The 15,026-nt window shown below is 34.8% G+C and overlaps 1 protein-coding gene across 1 annotated transcript; it reads left to right on the top strand.

Annotated features, from left to right (window-relative positions):
• Positions 1-2,887: 2,887 nt before the first annotated feature.
• LOC143402100 (olfactory receptor 2H2-like) lies at positions 2,888-3,859 on the top strand. The gene has a single exon (XM_076859572.1). It carries the CDS (start codon positions 2,888-2,890, stop codon positions 3,857-3,859), a length of 972 nt encoding a protein of 323 aa, XP_076715687.1.
• Positions 3,860-15,026: the final 11,167 nt, after the last annotated feature.

Here is a 15,026-nt window from a genome sequence, read left to right as displayed (position 1 = left end):
CCTTTGTGACCCTCATAGTTAAATCCTAGGTCTTATTGCCAATAGTCTCCCTTAGGATGGAGAATTAGGTGCAAATAACTGACTCAGAAGGAGATTTTAGGAACAAGAATGAGGGAAATGGAGAGTGAAACAGGTAAAATATACAAGAAACACAGGGATATAATAGGTTGGTTGTGTGCAATGGGAACTCAGTTCTCTTAGGATCATCCTAGAAAAGAATCTTTTTACCTGAAGTAAGAATGGTCAAAGGACTTACCCACTCACTACCATCCTCAATGGTTGAGGGTTTCCCCAGGGTCATTAAATCTCTGCACTTCTGGGCATCACTTGATATTGTACCAAAAGTTTTCCCACAGTATCAGACAAGGCCATCGGGCAGAGAGGGAAGATATATACAATTTGATGTGTTACATCACTGACAGTAGGTGTGAGACTAATCTGAGTTCACACAGAGCTCTTCACTGCTGCTCTGCTGGAATTAACTGGGCTAAGGAGATGAGCTACACTGGCACCAGAGTCACCTACATTAGGAGGTGAAATGCAGATGCTGTACTCTACATTTGTAGCTGCAGGAATCAGAATGAACTGGCTTTCTGTATAAACTCTGTTTATACAGAAAAGCAGAGGAGGTGAGCTGAAAAAAAAAATCACAGGGACAATAGGCATTTGCAGGAAGTAGACAATCTCAACAGAAAAGAAGATGAAGAAAATTCTTGCATCTTGCATAGTGAAAACCAGCTAAGACTGTCAATTAATCAAAAATTAAAAAAAAAAATAGTTGATGTGAGGAAAAATACATTTCCACAAATGATTAGAAATTAATGGGGAACTGGAAGAAATAAAATAGAGGGATAGACATATAGATATATAGAATTAGATGCAGATATATAGACACCAGTATTAGAAAACAAACTACCAAGGAGGAATAATCTGAACAAATAAAAACCATACACCAGAAGTTGTTTGCTGTGAAGTGTATTTTAAAAATTAAAAGATGGAATAAGAAGCTGTTAACTTTGAACATGGGGAAAAAATAGATGAGATTCTTTAAAACATCAAACTACTCTTTTCCAAATAGTATCAAACTCAAATTTAAAACAAAAGTGCCAACTAATTTTTTTAAAAATTCTACAGAAACAATAGCACAGAAAAGAGAAAAAAGTCAGAGAGAATGTATAGATTTTTTGGAATGCATGGACTAGCAAAGAAAATTTGAGTAACATAAAAAATATGACAAAATTCAAACTGTAAAAGATCAATGCATCTAAATGCCATGAAAAGAAAAATACTTGTATTGAGTGTAATGTGTTTATTAATATTCTTTAATGATGAGAATTACTAGTTGTGAAAATTTTAACTTAATCTGCTTCTAGTACATGGATCAAGGTAAGAGTATAACTGTGGAATGTGTTGTAAATATTACTTTATGTCAGCTTTTCTTAGGCATAATATATTATTTTAATGATTTTAATGTCTTCCTTGTAAGTTTTTTGTTTTCTATAGAACACTTTTTCTATTATTTTCATCATCACCTATTTTGAATAATTTAAAAAATACAAGTATATTAGAATATAAATTTAGGTTATTAAACAGGAAAAAATTCTCTAATAATAGAGAACGTGAAATAGTGCAATAAATGATCAAGTCGTATTCTTCATTGAATTAAGAGGATATTAAATACAGATATGTCTGCTTTGAAGAAGAAATATGCCTAACTTATAAAGAAAGGGAAGCGGGTCTGGGATTATATCTCAGTGGTAGAGTACCTTGTCTAGCATGTGAGGCCCTGGGTTTAATCCTCAGCACTGCAAAAAAAATGATAGATGGATAGATAGATAGATAGATAGATAGATAGACAGATAGATAGATAGATGATAGATACATAGAGGTATTGTGTTTATCTACAACTAAGAAAACTTTTTTAAATGTTACATTTATTTTTGAAGCTTTTTTGCAAAGAAGGTAACTTAGAAATACAATACTCTATTTCTCTAAATGTTATTTTTACTCACACTCTGCAAAACATTGGTTATATATTTTGGTGATCTGCCCTGGAAAAAAATTCTTTGAATACCATCATCATCATTATCACCATCGCTAACAGAGAGGTTGCAAGGCTACAATGTGTCAGGGGTTCATTTTAGTATTTTCTATGTGGCTTCACATTTAGATCTTCAAACAATTGTACGTGGGTTCTATGATTTCTCAATTTTCAGATAGAAAATTTAAGGAGAGAACCACGTAAGAATGAAATAGTTAAATATGTTTCCTAAGATCACACAGCATAAAGGTGGCTGAAAAACTAAAAGAGAAATTGAAAAGGAGAAACAGAAAAGGGGGAAAAAAAGAAGGAGTAAAGAACAGAAAGTGGAGAAGGCAGAAGGGTAAGAGAAATAAAGAAGAGAAGGAGAAACATGAGAGAAAGATTAATTGAGATTCAAAGACAGAAATAAAAGAAACAGAGAGATATGGAAAGGTAATATGCTGTGAACAGTACAGTATATATGTACAAAATTATGAAATAAAGTGATAAATGTGTACTCTTTATGAGCAAAGATGCAGAACATCTAATGTTTAGCAAAGTGATTTTCAATAGCAAGTGCTTAGATACTTTTGCATAATATTTATAGTGAAGTTATCAAAATTGAAGAAAATGTCAAAGAAGGAAAGAGAGAGAGAATGAATGATTGATAAAAAAAATACTAAAGCACTTCACTAAATTTTGTAATTTTTTCCCAAAATATATAAGGTAAAAATATCATCTTTGATCAGAAAGGAATCAAACAAGCCATACTGCCCTTTTTCCTGTCCCTGAACTGGACTCATCTCAGGCTTTTGAACAAGTACTTTTGATCCATCTCCCAAGGAGGCAATTGCCGCAGAAGCTATGATCACAAGTTGCAATGAGAGCCACAGTGACTTCATCCTCCGGGGCTTCTCTGACAAACCTTATTTGGAGAAGGTACTTTTTTGGATCATTTTGTTTTTTTATTGCTTGACACTTGCAGGAAATATGGTCATAGTTCTTGTCTCCATGAAGGATCCAAAGCTCCACAGTCCCATGTATTTCTTTCTTTCCAACCTTTCCTTGCTAGATCTCTGTTTTACCAGCAGCTGTGTGCCACAGATGTTGGTTAATTCATGGGGTCCAGAGAAGACTATCAGTTATATTGGCTGTGCTATTCAACTGTATGTCTTCCTGTGGCTTGGAGCCACTGAGTGTGTCCTTCTTGTTATCATGGCCATGGACCGCTATGTGGCAGTGTGTCATCCACTGCAATATACCACTACCATGCATCCCAGAGTTTGTCTGAAGCTGGCTACCCTTGCCTGGGGAACTGGTCTGGTGCAGTCTTTGGTCCAATCCCCTGCCACCCTCCAGTTACCCTTCTGCTCCAGGATAATAGATGACATCCTGTGCGAAGTCCCAGCTCTTATTCATCTCTCCAATACAGATACTACCTACAATGAAACCCAGATGTCCATTGCTAGCATTTTTATTCTGGTGGTGCCCTTGATCATTATCCTTTCCTCTTACTGTGCTATTGTTCATGCAGTACTGAGAATAAAGTCGAATGCAGGACAGAAGAAAGCATTTGGTACCTGTACTTCTCACCTTCTTGTGGTCTCCCTCTTCTATGGCACTGTCACAGGTGTCTACCTTCAACCCCAAAATCACTATGCTCATGAACAGGGCAAGTTTCTTACCCTTTTCTACACAGTAGTAACCCCAACTCTTAACCCCTTCATCTACACTCTGAGGAACAAGGAAGTAAAAGGAGCACTAAGAAGATTAAGGAGGAGGACTGGGTTTCCTAGAATAACTAAAAAGGTTGATATTTGTTTGCCTATTGCTTAAAAAAATGAATCAACCTCATCACAAAAGCTGCAGAACATAGGAAAGAACTATATTTTGTGATTTCAGTTTCAGCCAACAGGAGATACCGATTTTTATACAATATTTTATTATCCTTCAGTCATTTATTAGGCCCTTAATTTCTTCATGATGCTGATTTAGGCACAAGATGGTATAGAAATTAATATATTTAATAGTTATTTTCTTAAAAAGTATATAATACTGTTGAAATGTGGGGGGTACAAAAGAAACACAACACTTGCAAAATAAGATACCAAGTGATATAGTTCATGCTTTTACATTGATTTAAGTTTCATTCTATGTTTCTCCAAATTAAGCAAGTGGTTTCATCTAAATGTCTTGTCCCAAAAATATTTCTAAAGTTTTGAGACACAGACTTTAAGAAAAAAACAACTTATATTTACTTCTATAATTTAATCTAATGTATCTTTGTTCTGAATTATTTCTGTCTCTCTGCCTCAATATAACATCATTGCCATTTAATGCACTTAGCTCTACCCAATGAAAAAATGTAACTAATCACACTTACTGTTCCCTGATGTAATTACTCTAAGATTCTATGTCCACATTTCTAAATTTTTGGATTGATATTCTGAACCCTTGATTAAAGCACTTGTTTTTTGTTTGCTTTTTTCTTCATTCTGTGTCCTTATTTTAAGGAAACGTCTCATTTTATCAAATTCAATACTTATTCATTTTCCATGTAGATATTCATTGATTTCCTATTATGTACCTATTGTGCATCAGATACTAGATTATAGAATGGCAGATACAACATACAAAATCATCAACATTTTGGAGCTATGTTCAAATGGCGGACACAGATATTAACCAAAATAATTTTTATTTAGTAGAGAGAGGATCGCTTCTTACTGGCTGCCTGGGGCTCGTTACTATGCTACCTGATTTTTGGCTTTTAAATATTATCCAACAAAGAACTACTTATTGGGCTGGAATTGTAGTTCCTTGGAAAAATGCTTGCCTAGCATGTGTGAGACACTGGGTTCAATTCTCAGCAATCTCATAAATAAACAAAATAAAGGTCTATTGACAACAAAAAATATTTTTTTTAAAAAAAGATCTACTTATTGCTGCTTTAAAGTGTCTACTACTTTAGTTGGTCTAACTAAAATCATAACTCAGACTTGTTGACTATCCTGCATGGATTTTCTGATCTACTGAGTTCATTCTTCAGCTGACCCCTGTGCACTGTTGCCTACACTGTGTTCAGGCATTATTCCCACTCATGTTCAAAAAGAACTACTACATATTTCTGATTGGATAAGTCACATTAAATTTTTAAAGTTAAATTGTTATTTGCAAACCAAAACTGAACTGGTCAAAAAAATATAGTATAATCACTATGAGGATGCTTCATGATTTCTCACAGCCTAGGATACACCAATTTTTATACAATATTTTGTTATCCTTCTGTTCAGTTGCAAGAAATATAGGGAGTAGCTGAGAGGAAAATTAGAACAGAAAGTGAATTGGACAATTTTACTCCCAGATTGTGGAGCTGGAGTAATTCTGTGGGAAGACTAAGTTTATGAGCCAGCATTATAATGTGTACTGAGGGTAAAAGGTGGCAACTACCTTGGAAATGGAAGAAAAAGATGTTACATGTTCAAAATAATGAATTGTGGTACTTCAGAATAATAACTAGGTCTTTGGTATAGAAGGAAACTGGGTCATTTAATGGCAAAATTTAAATGCCTGTTGAAAGAAAGAGACTTGAATAAATGACAGCAACAAAAAGAAAAGGAACAAAGGTACTTGAACATGAGAATTCATAAGATTCACACAGTTTGTTAAAATTAAGATTTTTTTAGAATTTCTGATTTAGAGAATCAGAACAAGCTTGCCTTAAAATGGCATTTTAATTAATACACTAAGTGATTCTGATAAAGGCTGTCTCAGATCATAGTGTAGGAAATACTTAGAGGGTTGTTCAGCTAAGATGAAATGGGCTTCAATGAGTCAATGTAGTTTGAAAAGAAGACTGAAAGGAATAATGGTCTAAAAATGGAATGAAGACAGTAGCTCATTTATCATAATTTGAGATATTGAGGATAGAAATATCTTCTCATGAGGAAGTTCTGAATGAAATGGTTTCATTTGGGAAGAGTCTAATTTCACTGAATGCCAAGCAGTGTAGAAAATTTAAGGTAAGTAATTTGAGATTATGAGCTTATTAATTATGCGGATGGTGCCTTGGAAAGTTTGAGGAGAGAAAGAGGCAGGTGTGGAGATGAGGAGGAGATGCCATTGTAGGAATGGAATATAAATATAAATAACTCAAACCTGTTTATAATTTTGGAGGTGACTGTTTATAATTTTGGAATGATAGGAGGCACTATGGTCTTAGCTTATGTACATGTTTGTTAACATTCATTTCATTTGAATCATGAGTATTATGGAATATAAACCAACACACAAACACTTTTTTACATATTGATGAACAAATCAGAAAAGTTATCTTTCTTCATAGACATTTTAGATAATGACAAATATTTCCTGAGATGAGTGGCTAAATCAGAATCCCTTACAATGTAAATTAAAATACCATTCCAAAAATCAGATGCTCTAAATCAGAAATTTTAGAGAATCTTAACAAATACATTATTACCTCTTACAAATTCTCAACATATAACATAAGACCATAATGATTTCTTAGGTCCTTAGGGATGATTATTTTATGGCTTCAGATAGTTTCTTAGAAATTTCTAGAATGGGTAACAGAAAGCAAAGGAGTATAGCATCATTTTATAGCTCATGTGTTATATATGGTTAGTTCTAATTATTAATTGGCTTTAATCCACCTGAGGTGCTTAACACAGATGATATATTGCCATAGGGCAGAACATTTGTGCTTTCATGACATTTAATGAGAAAGACTGTGGTGAGCAGCAATTAAGTCTCAAATTCTGTCCTGGGCACCTAATCACCACTAGTCTCCAAATTCATCATGGATGTTATGTGCATGTGTGAGTGTGTGTGTTTGCATGTCTGATTTTCTTTTGTATGTAACCATATAAATGTCAATATATGTGAAAGAAGTATCATTTTAAAATGTGACTGTTATGAAAACTATAATACTGTTTTTCACATGGACAATAGGTAAATCAGTAAGAGCAGTATGTAAAACAAGCAAATGAGAGTAATAACAGGGGAAAATCACTATTTATGAGGGATACATTTAAAAGCATGTAATTCATAGACTTTCAATAATTGGGTTTAAATTTGCCTTTCAGATTTCTTTCTTCCTTACCAAGGTGCTGTACACCTCAGTAACCATATACTTATTCCACGTATATATTCAGTGCACAGATATATTTTCCATGGGCCTCAGTCCTGTATTTGTTATCTTATACTTCAAAGTGAAATTCAATTGTCAAAAACTATTAAAATCTCCCTTTTCTTTCTTATCTTTTTAAAATTAGCCATGCCTTCCTTAATGAATTTTATTATTTGATCAGTGTGTTACCTGGGTAATTTATCAGAATTACAGCATGTTTATAAATAGTCACTAGCATTTGAAGATAAGGACATCTTGTTCACCATTGTGCAGTTGGTGGTCAAATATCTTTACTTACTATAAGTAAACTATAAAATTCTTAAGGAATAGAAGGTGACATAATTGAAGAGAAATTATGAGTGAGGAATTTGCATTTCCCAGGGAAATGGGAAATTTGGATCAGGGAAGAAGATACAAATTTAAGCCTGTTTCCAAGTCCTAAAATAATTTTACCGTAATGGTTCTTTATGTCATGTTCAGTGTGTTTGAAATGCAGGCTTTTGGTAAATGATGGTGCCAAGTGAGTTAGAGCAGAAATAATTTGCCTGTCTTAAGCCTTATTCTGTGTTAAGATCAGAGGCTTAACTTTTAATATAATGACTAAGAGATATGATTGTCCTTGAGAACCCTTGGGGGTTTTTTGTTATTGTTGTTTTGTAATATTTATTTTTTAGTTTTTTTAGATGGACACAATGTCTTTATTTTATTTTTATATGGTGCCGAGAATCAAACCCAGTGCCTCACACATGGTAGGCGAGCACACTACCACTTGAGCCACATCCCCAGCCCTGAGAACCCTGTTTTTTCAATGTCGTATCTGATATATAAGTATGTGTAAATTCTTGGATATTAAGTGTAGCATGAATCGGTATGGATGAATGTATGTTACCATAGAACATTTCAAAATTTTTCATTATGCTTCGTCCCAGTCTCATAAAATACTTTGATATTTATATTATCATAAACTAGTGTTTTCTCCTATTCGAGAATAAAATCATACATTATGTTTATTTTCTGCTTGGTTTTACACTTATATTTTTGTGATTCATTCTTTTTGTAAGAAACTATATATATACTTTTTAAAAATTTATAATATATAAGGAGAGTATGTGTGAAAGAGTTCAGAGTCTTTATGCTCTTTCAGGACATACCACCTTCCAAGAACCTCTACATGTTCTGCTCTTTAAAAGCCCCTGAAATTTATCAAATAGATATGTATATCAAATTATTATTTGTATTGCCAAATACTATAGTAATATATAAATATGGCAAATATATTTATGTACTACTGAATATATTATTAACATATTATAAATATATTTAGGTACTACTGAAAATAGGCATAAGTTATTTTGCCTATTGATATACATCTATGTTTGTGTTAGCTATTACTGTGAAAAATACCTAACAAAATCAACTTAAAAGGAGAAATTTATTTTGGCTCATGGTTCATAGTCAGTTGATTCCATCATATAAGACTGAGTTTTGGACTGTGAAAGGCAAAATATCATGGTGGGAAGTACATGGTGAGCAAAGCTGCTCACTTCATGGTGGCCAGAAAACAAAAAGAGAGAGAAAGTGTTTAGAAACAAAATGTACCCTTCATGGAAATAGCCCCAATGACTGATTTCCTCTAACTAGGCCCTGCCTCCTAAAGTTTTCACCACCTCTCAGTAACCCGTTAAGCTATGAATCCATGCATGAGGTTAGAATCACCATGGTTCTATCATTTCCCAAAGGCCCCATTTGTGACCACTGCTGCACTGGAGACCAAGTCTTCAGCATAGGAGTATTGGGTTTGCTTAAGATCCAAACCATAGCAATGTTGTTTTGTGATTTCACTGTTGTTATGTTTTCTGAATGGGAGTGTTCTTTTATGCCTTCTCTTGATCCCACAAGTCAGGGGCTAACAGCCTCCTGTTTGCCTAAAACAATACCCTAAAATGTTCAAGTTTGTGTGCTTCTTCTAATGCCACAGAGTTGGGCCAGCTGCATGTAAGAGCATTTGCACTCACCTGCTATGGGGATGCACTCAGGGAGCTAGGCTGGGTTTGTGGAAGGGTAAGTATTATGTAGTTTTTGGTGTCATTAGGAGCCCATTGAGGAGGGATCATTCACAGGTAAGAAGTCGCAAGTACCTAATGGATGAAATTCCTGATGTAGTTCATGGAGTTGTAAGTAGCATGTAAGTAGCTACCTCCTTCCCTTTTCCATGACTCTTCTAACTACTTGGTTTTGCCTATCACCTCAGTATTCTTAGTGGTGCAAGAAAGATGTGACCCTCCAGAGTAGCATTCCACACTGCTGGGGTAGAATGTCCCCAATTTTCCTCATGAAAGAAATCACCTCTAATAGGATTATTGTTACCATGAGATTTGCCAATTTGGGAGTGGGTAAAGTGAAATAATTCTTCTAACTTTCTTAAGCTCCATTGGTATGTTAGAACTTTTTGCTGGGCTCTGAGATTCTTAAAAAGGTATTTTTGTCCATAGGTTGTTTTCAAAATTGATGCTTTTGTGTGTGTGTGTGTGTGTGTGTGTTTTGTTGACATTCTGGTGATGGCACTCCTTCAACATCTTTTTAAATGCTACCATTAAGGTTTTTTTTTTTTTTTTTCATTGTTAAGTGGGGAAATAATCTTTGAGAATATTCTCTTGAGGCAGCCCTTTTTGGTTCTATAAGACTTCCATAGCCCTTTAGGGGCCTGCATCCACATCCTCCCAGAGGTATTCAAGACAAACCCAAACCTCTCTCATGCTTGGTATTTGAATCTCTGATTACCACATAGTCAAGGAGCATTTTCCATTCTCAAAAGCCTCCTAAGATTCTCATCAGTTATTTCAAAGCTTAATTCTCCATGAAAAACTTCCATAACTGTTCAAACTCTTTATGAAATGACTTAGTCACAAAAACAGCAAGAAAAGCAACTTCCCTGCAGCATCCATGGGCAGAAAGAAGTAAGCTAACAAAGATATATAATATTGTTTTTTCTGGTTTAGATATTATAATATCTAAACTGCAGAACTGGGGTTGTAGCTCAGTAGTAGAGCACTTGCCACACAAATGTGATGCACTGGGTTTGATCCTCAGCACTACATAAAGATAAATAAATAAATAAAAATAAAGATATTGTGTCCATCTACAACTAAAAAATATAAAAAATAGAACTACAATGAATATTTTTGTAGGCAAATATTTTTATTTCTCTGGGTTAAATATCTTAGGAGTGGAATTATTGTATCATAAGCTATATCTATAATTTAACTGCTTTGGAAACTGCAAAAAATATATAGATATATTGGTTTTCCTGGGTGGCTGTGCATTTTTGTGTTTGTATCAGCAATATAAACAAGATTGGATCATGCCATATCCTCTCCAAAATTTTATATTGTCATTCTTCCTCATTTTAATCATTCTTTTTTTAAAGTATCCTTAGATTCATTTATTCTTGATTATATTTATAGTACATATTACGTAAAATATGCATAAATAGAAAGTAAAAACCACCTATAATACAAAAGTCCTTCACAGAATTTGCATTTGAGTCTTTATATGTCTTGATAATGAGACTAATGTTCCAATTATATTAAGAATAGGGTATTGCCTATTCTTAGTGACTCTGAGTGATTCTGCATTTAATCTAGTTCTTTGACTCCTAATTTCCTTAAAAATACTTCTCTGAAGTTGGCTTCCCATCTCTGGATACAAGCTGCTTTTAAGCTCTCAATTTTCACATTAAATTTATTATCTTTATTAATTATTACAACTCTGACATATTTCCATTCAAAATTTCCATAGCATCCTAATAATGTTATTTTTTTGATTGTTCAAAACATTACAGAGCTCATGATATAACATCTTTCATACATTTGACTCAATTGGGTTATGAACTCCCATTTTTACCCCAAATACAAATTGCAGAATCACATCGGTTACACACTCACATTTTTGCATAATGGCATATTAGTGACTGTTGTATTCTGCTACCATTCCTATCCCCTATAATCCCCCCTCCCCTACCCTCCCATCTCATCTTCCCTCTCTACCTCCTCTGCTGTTGTTCAATTCTCTCCCTTTTTTCCCTCCCCCTTGCCCCTCACAACCTCTTATAATTTTGTGTAACATTGAAGGTCTCCTACCTTTTCCATATGCTTTCCCTGCTCTCTCCCTTTCTCTCCCCCCACTCGTCTTTGTTTAATGTTAGTCTTTTCCTCATGCTCTTCCTACCTGTTCTGTTCTTAGTTGCTTTCTTTATATCAAAGAAGACATTTGGCATTTGTTTTTTAAGGATTGGCTAGCTTCGCTTAGCATAATCTGCTCTAATGCCATCTGCAAATTCTGATTTTGTCATTTTTTAGTGCTGCATAATAATCCATTGTGTATAGATGCCACATTTTTTTATCCATTCATCTATTGAAGGGCATCAAGGTTGGTTCCACAGTCTAGCTATTGTGAATTGTGCAGCTATAATCATTGATGTGGCAGTATCCGTATAGTACGCTCTTTTAAGATCCTCAGGGAATAGTCTGAGAAAGGCAATAGCTGGGTCAAATGGTGAATCCATTCCCAGCTTTCCCAGGAATCTCCATACAGCTTTTCAAATTGGCCTCACCAATTTGCAGTCCCACCAGCAGTGAACAAGTGTACCCTTTTCCCCACATCCTCGCCAACACTTATTGTTGTTTGACTTCATAATGGCTGCCAATCTTACTGGAGTGAGATGGTATCTTAGGGTGGTTTTGATTTGCATTCCTCTGATTGCTAGAGATGGTGAGCATTTTTTCATGTACTTGTTGATTGATTGTATGTCCTCCTCTGAGAAGTGTCTGTTCAGGTCCTTGGCCCATTTGTTGATTGGGTTATTTGTTATCTTATTGTTTAATTTTTTGAGTTCTTTGTATATTCTGGAAATTAGGGCTCTATCTGAAGTTTGAGGGGTAAAAATTTGTTCCCATGATGTAGGCTCTCTATTTACCTCTTTTATTGTTTCTCTTGCTGAGAAAAAACTTTTTAGTTTAAGTAAGTCCCATTTGTTTATTCTTGTTATTAACTCTTGGGCTATGGGCGTCCTATTAAGGAATTTGGAGCCCAACCCCACAGTATGTAGATCGTAGCTAACTTTTTCTTCTATCAGACGCAGTGTCTCTGATTTGATATCTAGTTCCTTGATCCATTTTTAGTTAACTTTTGTGCATGGCTAGAGAAAGGGATTCAGTTTCATTTTGTTGCATATGGATTTCCAATTTTCCCAGCACCATTTGTTGAAGATGCTATCCTTCCTCCATTGCATGTTTTTAGCCCCTTTATCAAATATAAGATAGTTGTAACTTTGTGGATTAGTCTTTGTGTCCTCTATTCTCTACCATTGGTCCACCTGCCTGTTTTGGTACCAGTACCAGGCTGTTTTTGTTACTATTGCTTTGTAGTACAGTTTGAACTCTGGTATCACTATACCTCCAGATTCACACTTCCTTCTTAGAATTGCTTTTGCTATTCTGGGTCTTTTGTTTTTCCATATGAATTTCATGATTGCTTTATCTATTTCTACAAGAAATACCATTGGGATTTTGATTGGCATCGCATTAAACCTGTAGAGAACTTTGGGTAATATCGCCATTTTGATGATGTTAGTTCTGCCTATCCATGAACAGGGTACATTTTTCCATCTTCTGAGATCTTCTTCTATTTCTCTCTTTAGGGTCCTGTAGTTTTCATTGTATAAATCTTTCACCTCTTTTGTTAGGTTGATTCCCAAGTATCTTATTTTCTTTGAGGATATTGTGAATGGAGTGGTTTTCCTCATTTCCATTTCAGAAGTTTTGTTGCTGATATAGAAAAAGAAGGAGCTCTTCAAAATTCATCATTTTAATCATTCTGATGTCTGTGTTGCCATCTCTTTGTGGTTTTACCATTGCATTTACCCAAGGACTAATTGTGTTGAGAACTGTTCAATGTCCTTATTGAAAATAAAGTGAAGAACCAGAAGACGGGCAATGGGGAAATGAAAGACAGAGACCAGGCAGAGATACCCACGAGAGTTTACTTGCCAGAGCTGACAAATAAAGATCATCTGTCCATAGACAGAGAGAGAGGTAAATTAGGATTCTTGTGGTTTGGGACTTTTATGGTGCAGGCTCAGGGATTAGAGACAGCAGGTCCTAATGTGGGTGATTAAGGGTTGGGCTGGTATGAAGGGATGGTGAGCTTTTCTCAGAAATGCCACTGGGTGGGAAAGCAAAATTTCTCTTATAATGGTGGCTGTCAGTTAAGATGGTCATCCAGATACTAAACAAGGACCTTACACTTATCTGTCATTTGCATATTTTCTTTTGTGAGGTAGCTGTTTGGTCTTTTTCTATTTTAAAAATTGGATTCTTTATGTATATATATATATATATATATATATATATATATATATATATATATATATATATTTTTGAGTTGAGGGAGTTCTTTTTATATTCTGAATGTAAACCTTTGGGCATATATAGGTACTATGAATATTTTCTCACATTCTGTAGCTTGCCTTTTTACTTTCTTGATGATATTTGATAAGAAGTTTTAAATTATGGCAAAATCCAATATTTTTTCAAAATTTTTCTTAAATTTTAATTTGTTATGTATGACAAAAGAATGCATTACAATTCATATTACAGATATACAGCACAATTTTTCATATCTCTGGTTGTACACAAATAGAGTCACATCCTTCGTGTCTTCATACATGTACTTAAGGTAATGATGACCATCACATTCCACCGTCTTTTTTTCCCCCATACCCTGGTTTTTCCCTTCCCTCCCCTTTTCCCCTTTGCCCTATCTAGAGTTCATTTAATCCTTCCATGCCACCCTGCCCCTGCAGCATATTATGAACCAGCATCTGGTTTGTTGGGATTGGCTAATTTCACTTAGCATTATATTCTCCAGCTCCATGCATTTACCTGCAAGTGTCATGATTTTATTCTCTTTGAATGCTGAATAATATTCCATTGTGTATATATATCTCATTTTTTTATCCATTCGTCTACTGAAGGGCATCTAGGTTGGTTTCAATTGTGAATTGTGCTGCTATAAACATTAATATTATTTTATATTTAAAATTTGTTATAAAGGACATGTCTTAGGAACATCCAGATAGAAGAGATGTATAGGGCCAGATATCTGAGGGGAGGTTGTCATGACCTTCCATTCCTTCTCTGAGTACTTCATCTTCTCAGCACAAAGTTGCATTCACCAACCAGGAAGTTCATTAAATTCCTTGTTCAATCATTATTTAGAGCCTTACCTTGAGCCCACATCCCTTTCCTGGAGGTCAATAGCTAGAATTAAAAATTCTAATCATTTGTATTTCTGGTTACCACACCCTTGCTTTAGCTACCTGGGAAGTCAACATTTCCATAAATTCAAGTGTGGTCAAAAGAGATTCCTTATGAATAACAAAAGACAGTCCTATCATTCAGCAAATTCCTAGAACTTTGTAAACTCTCTCCTAGGACCTGGGTATAAAGACCAGATATGTGCCTTTGTAGACCACAAAACATGCCCTTGTCTTTTATAATAAAAAGGTCAAAATGATTAAAACATACTGGTACATATGTTTTAATTGTTGTGGTTGCTTATAATTCTTGCTACTTAGGAGGCAAGTGTAGGGGGATTGCAATTTTGAGATCAGCCAGGGCAACTTAGTGAGACCCTATCTCAAAATATTTGTTTTAATGGGTCTGGGGTATAGTTTCAGGAAAAAGTACTTGCCTAACATACTCAAGGCCCAGGGTTCAAACCCACTGAAGCCAGATTTAAAGTTAGTTAGTCAGTGTAGTTAGGTAAATCGGGTCTAATATCCAGTGAAAT

Source organism: Callospermophilus lateralis, chromosome 6, assembly GCF_048772815.1.
Source record: "Callospermophilus lateralis isolate mCalLat2 chromosome 6, mCalLat2.hap1, whole genome shotgun sequence".
NCBI classification, from domain to species: domain Eukaryota; kingdom Metazoa; phylum Chordata; class Mammalia; order Rodentia; family Sciuridae; genus Callospermophilus; species Callospermophilus lateralis.
Note: the sequence above shows the minus strand (reverse complement) of the source record. Positions and strands in the feature narration are given on the sequence as shown.

What these genes read in the sequence shown, in the direction of transcription:
- LOC143402100 (XM_076859572.1), top strand. Translation starts at nt 2,888, where the DNA reads ATGATCACAAGTTGCAATGAGAGCCACAGTGACTTCATCCTCCGGGGC.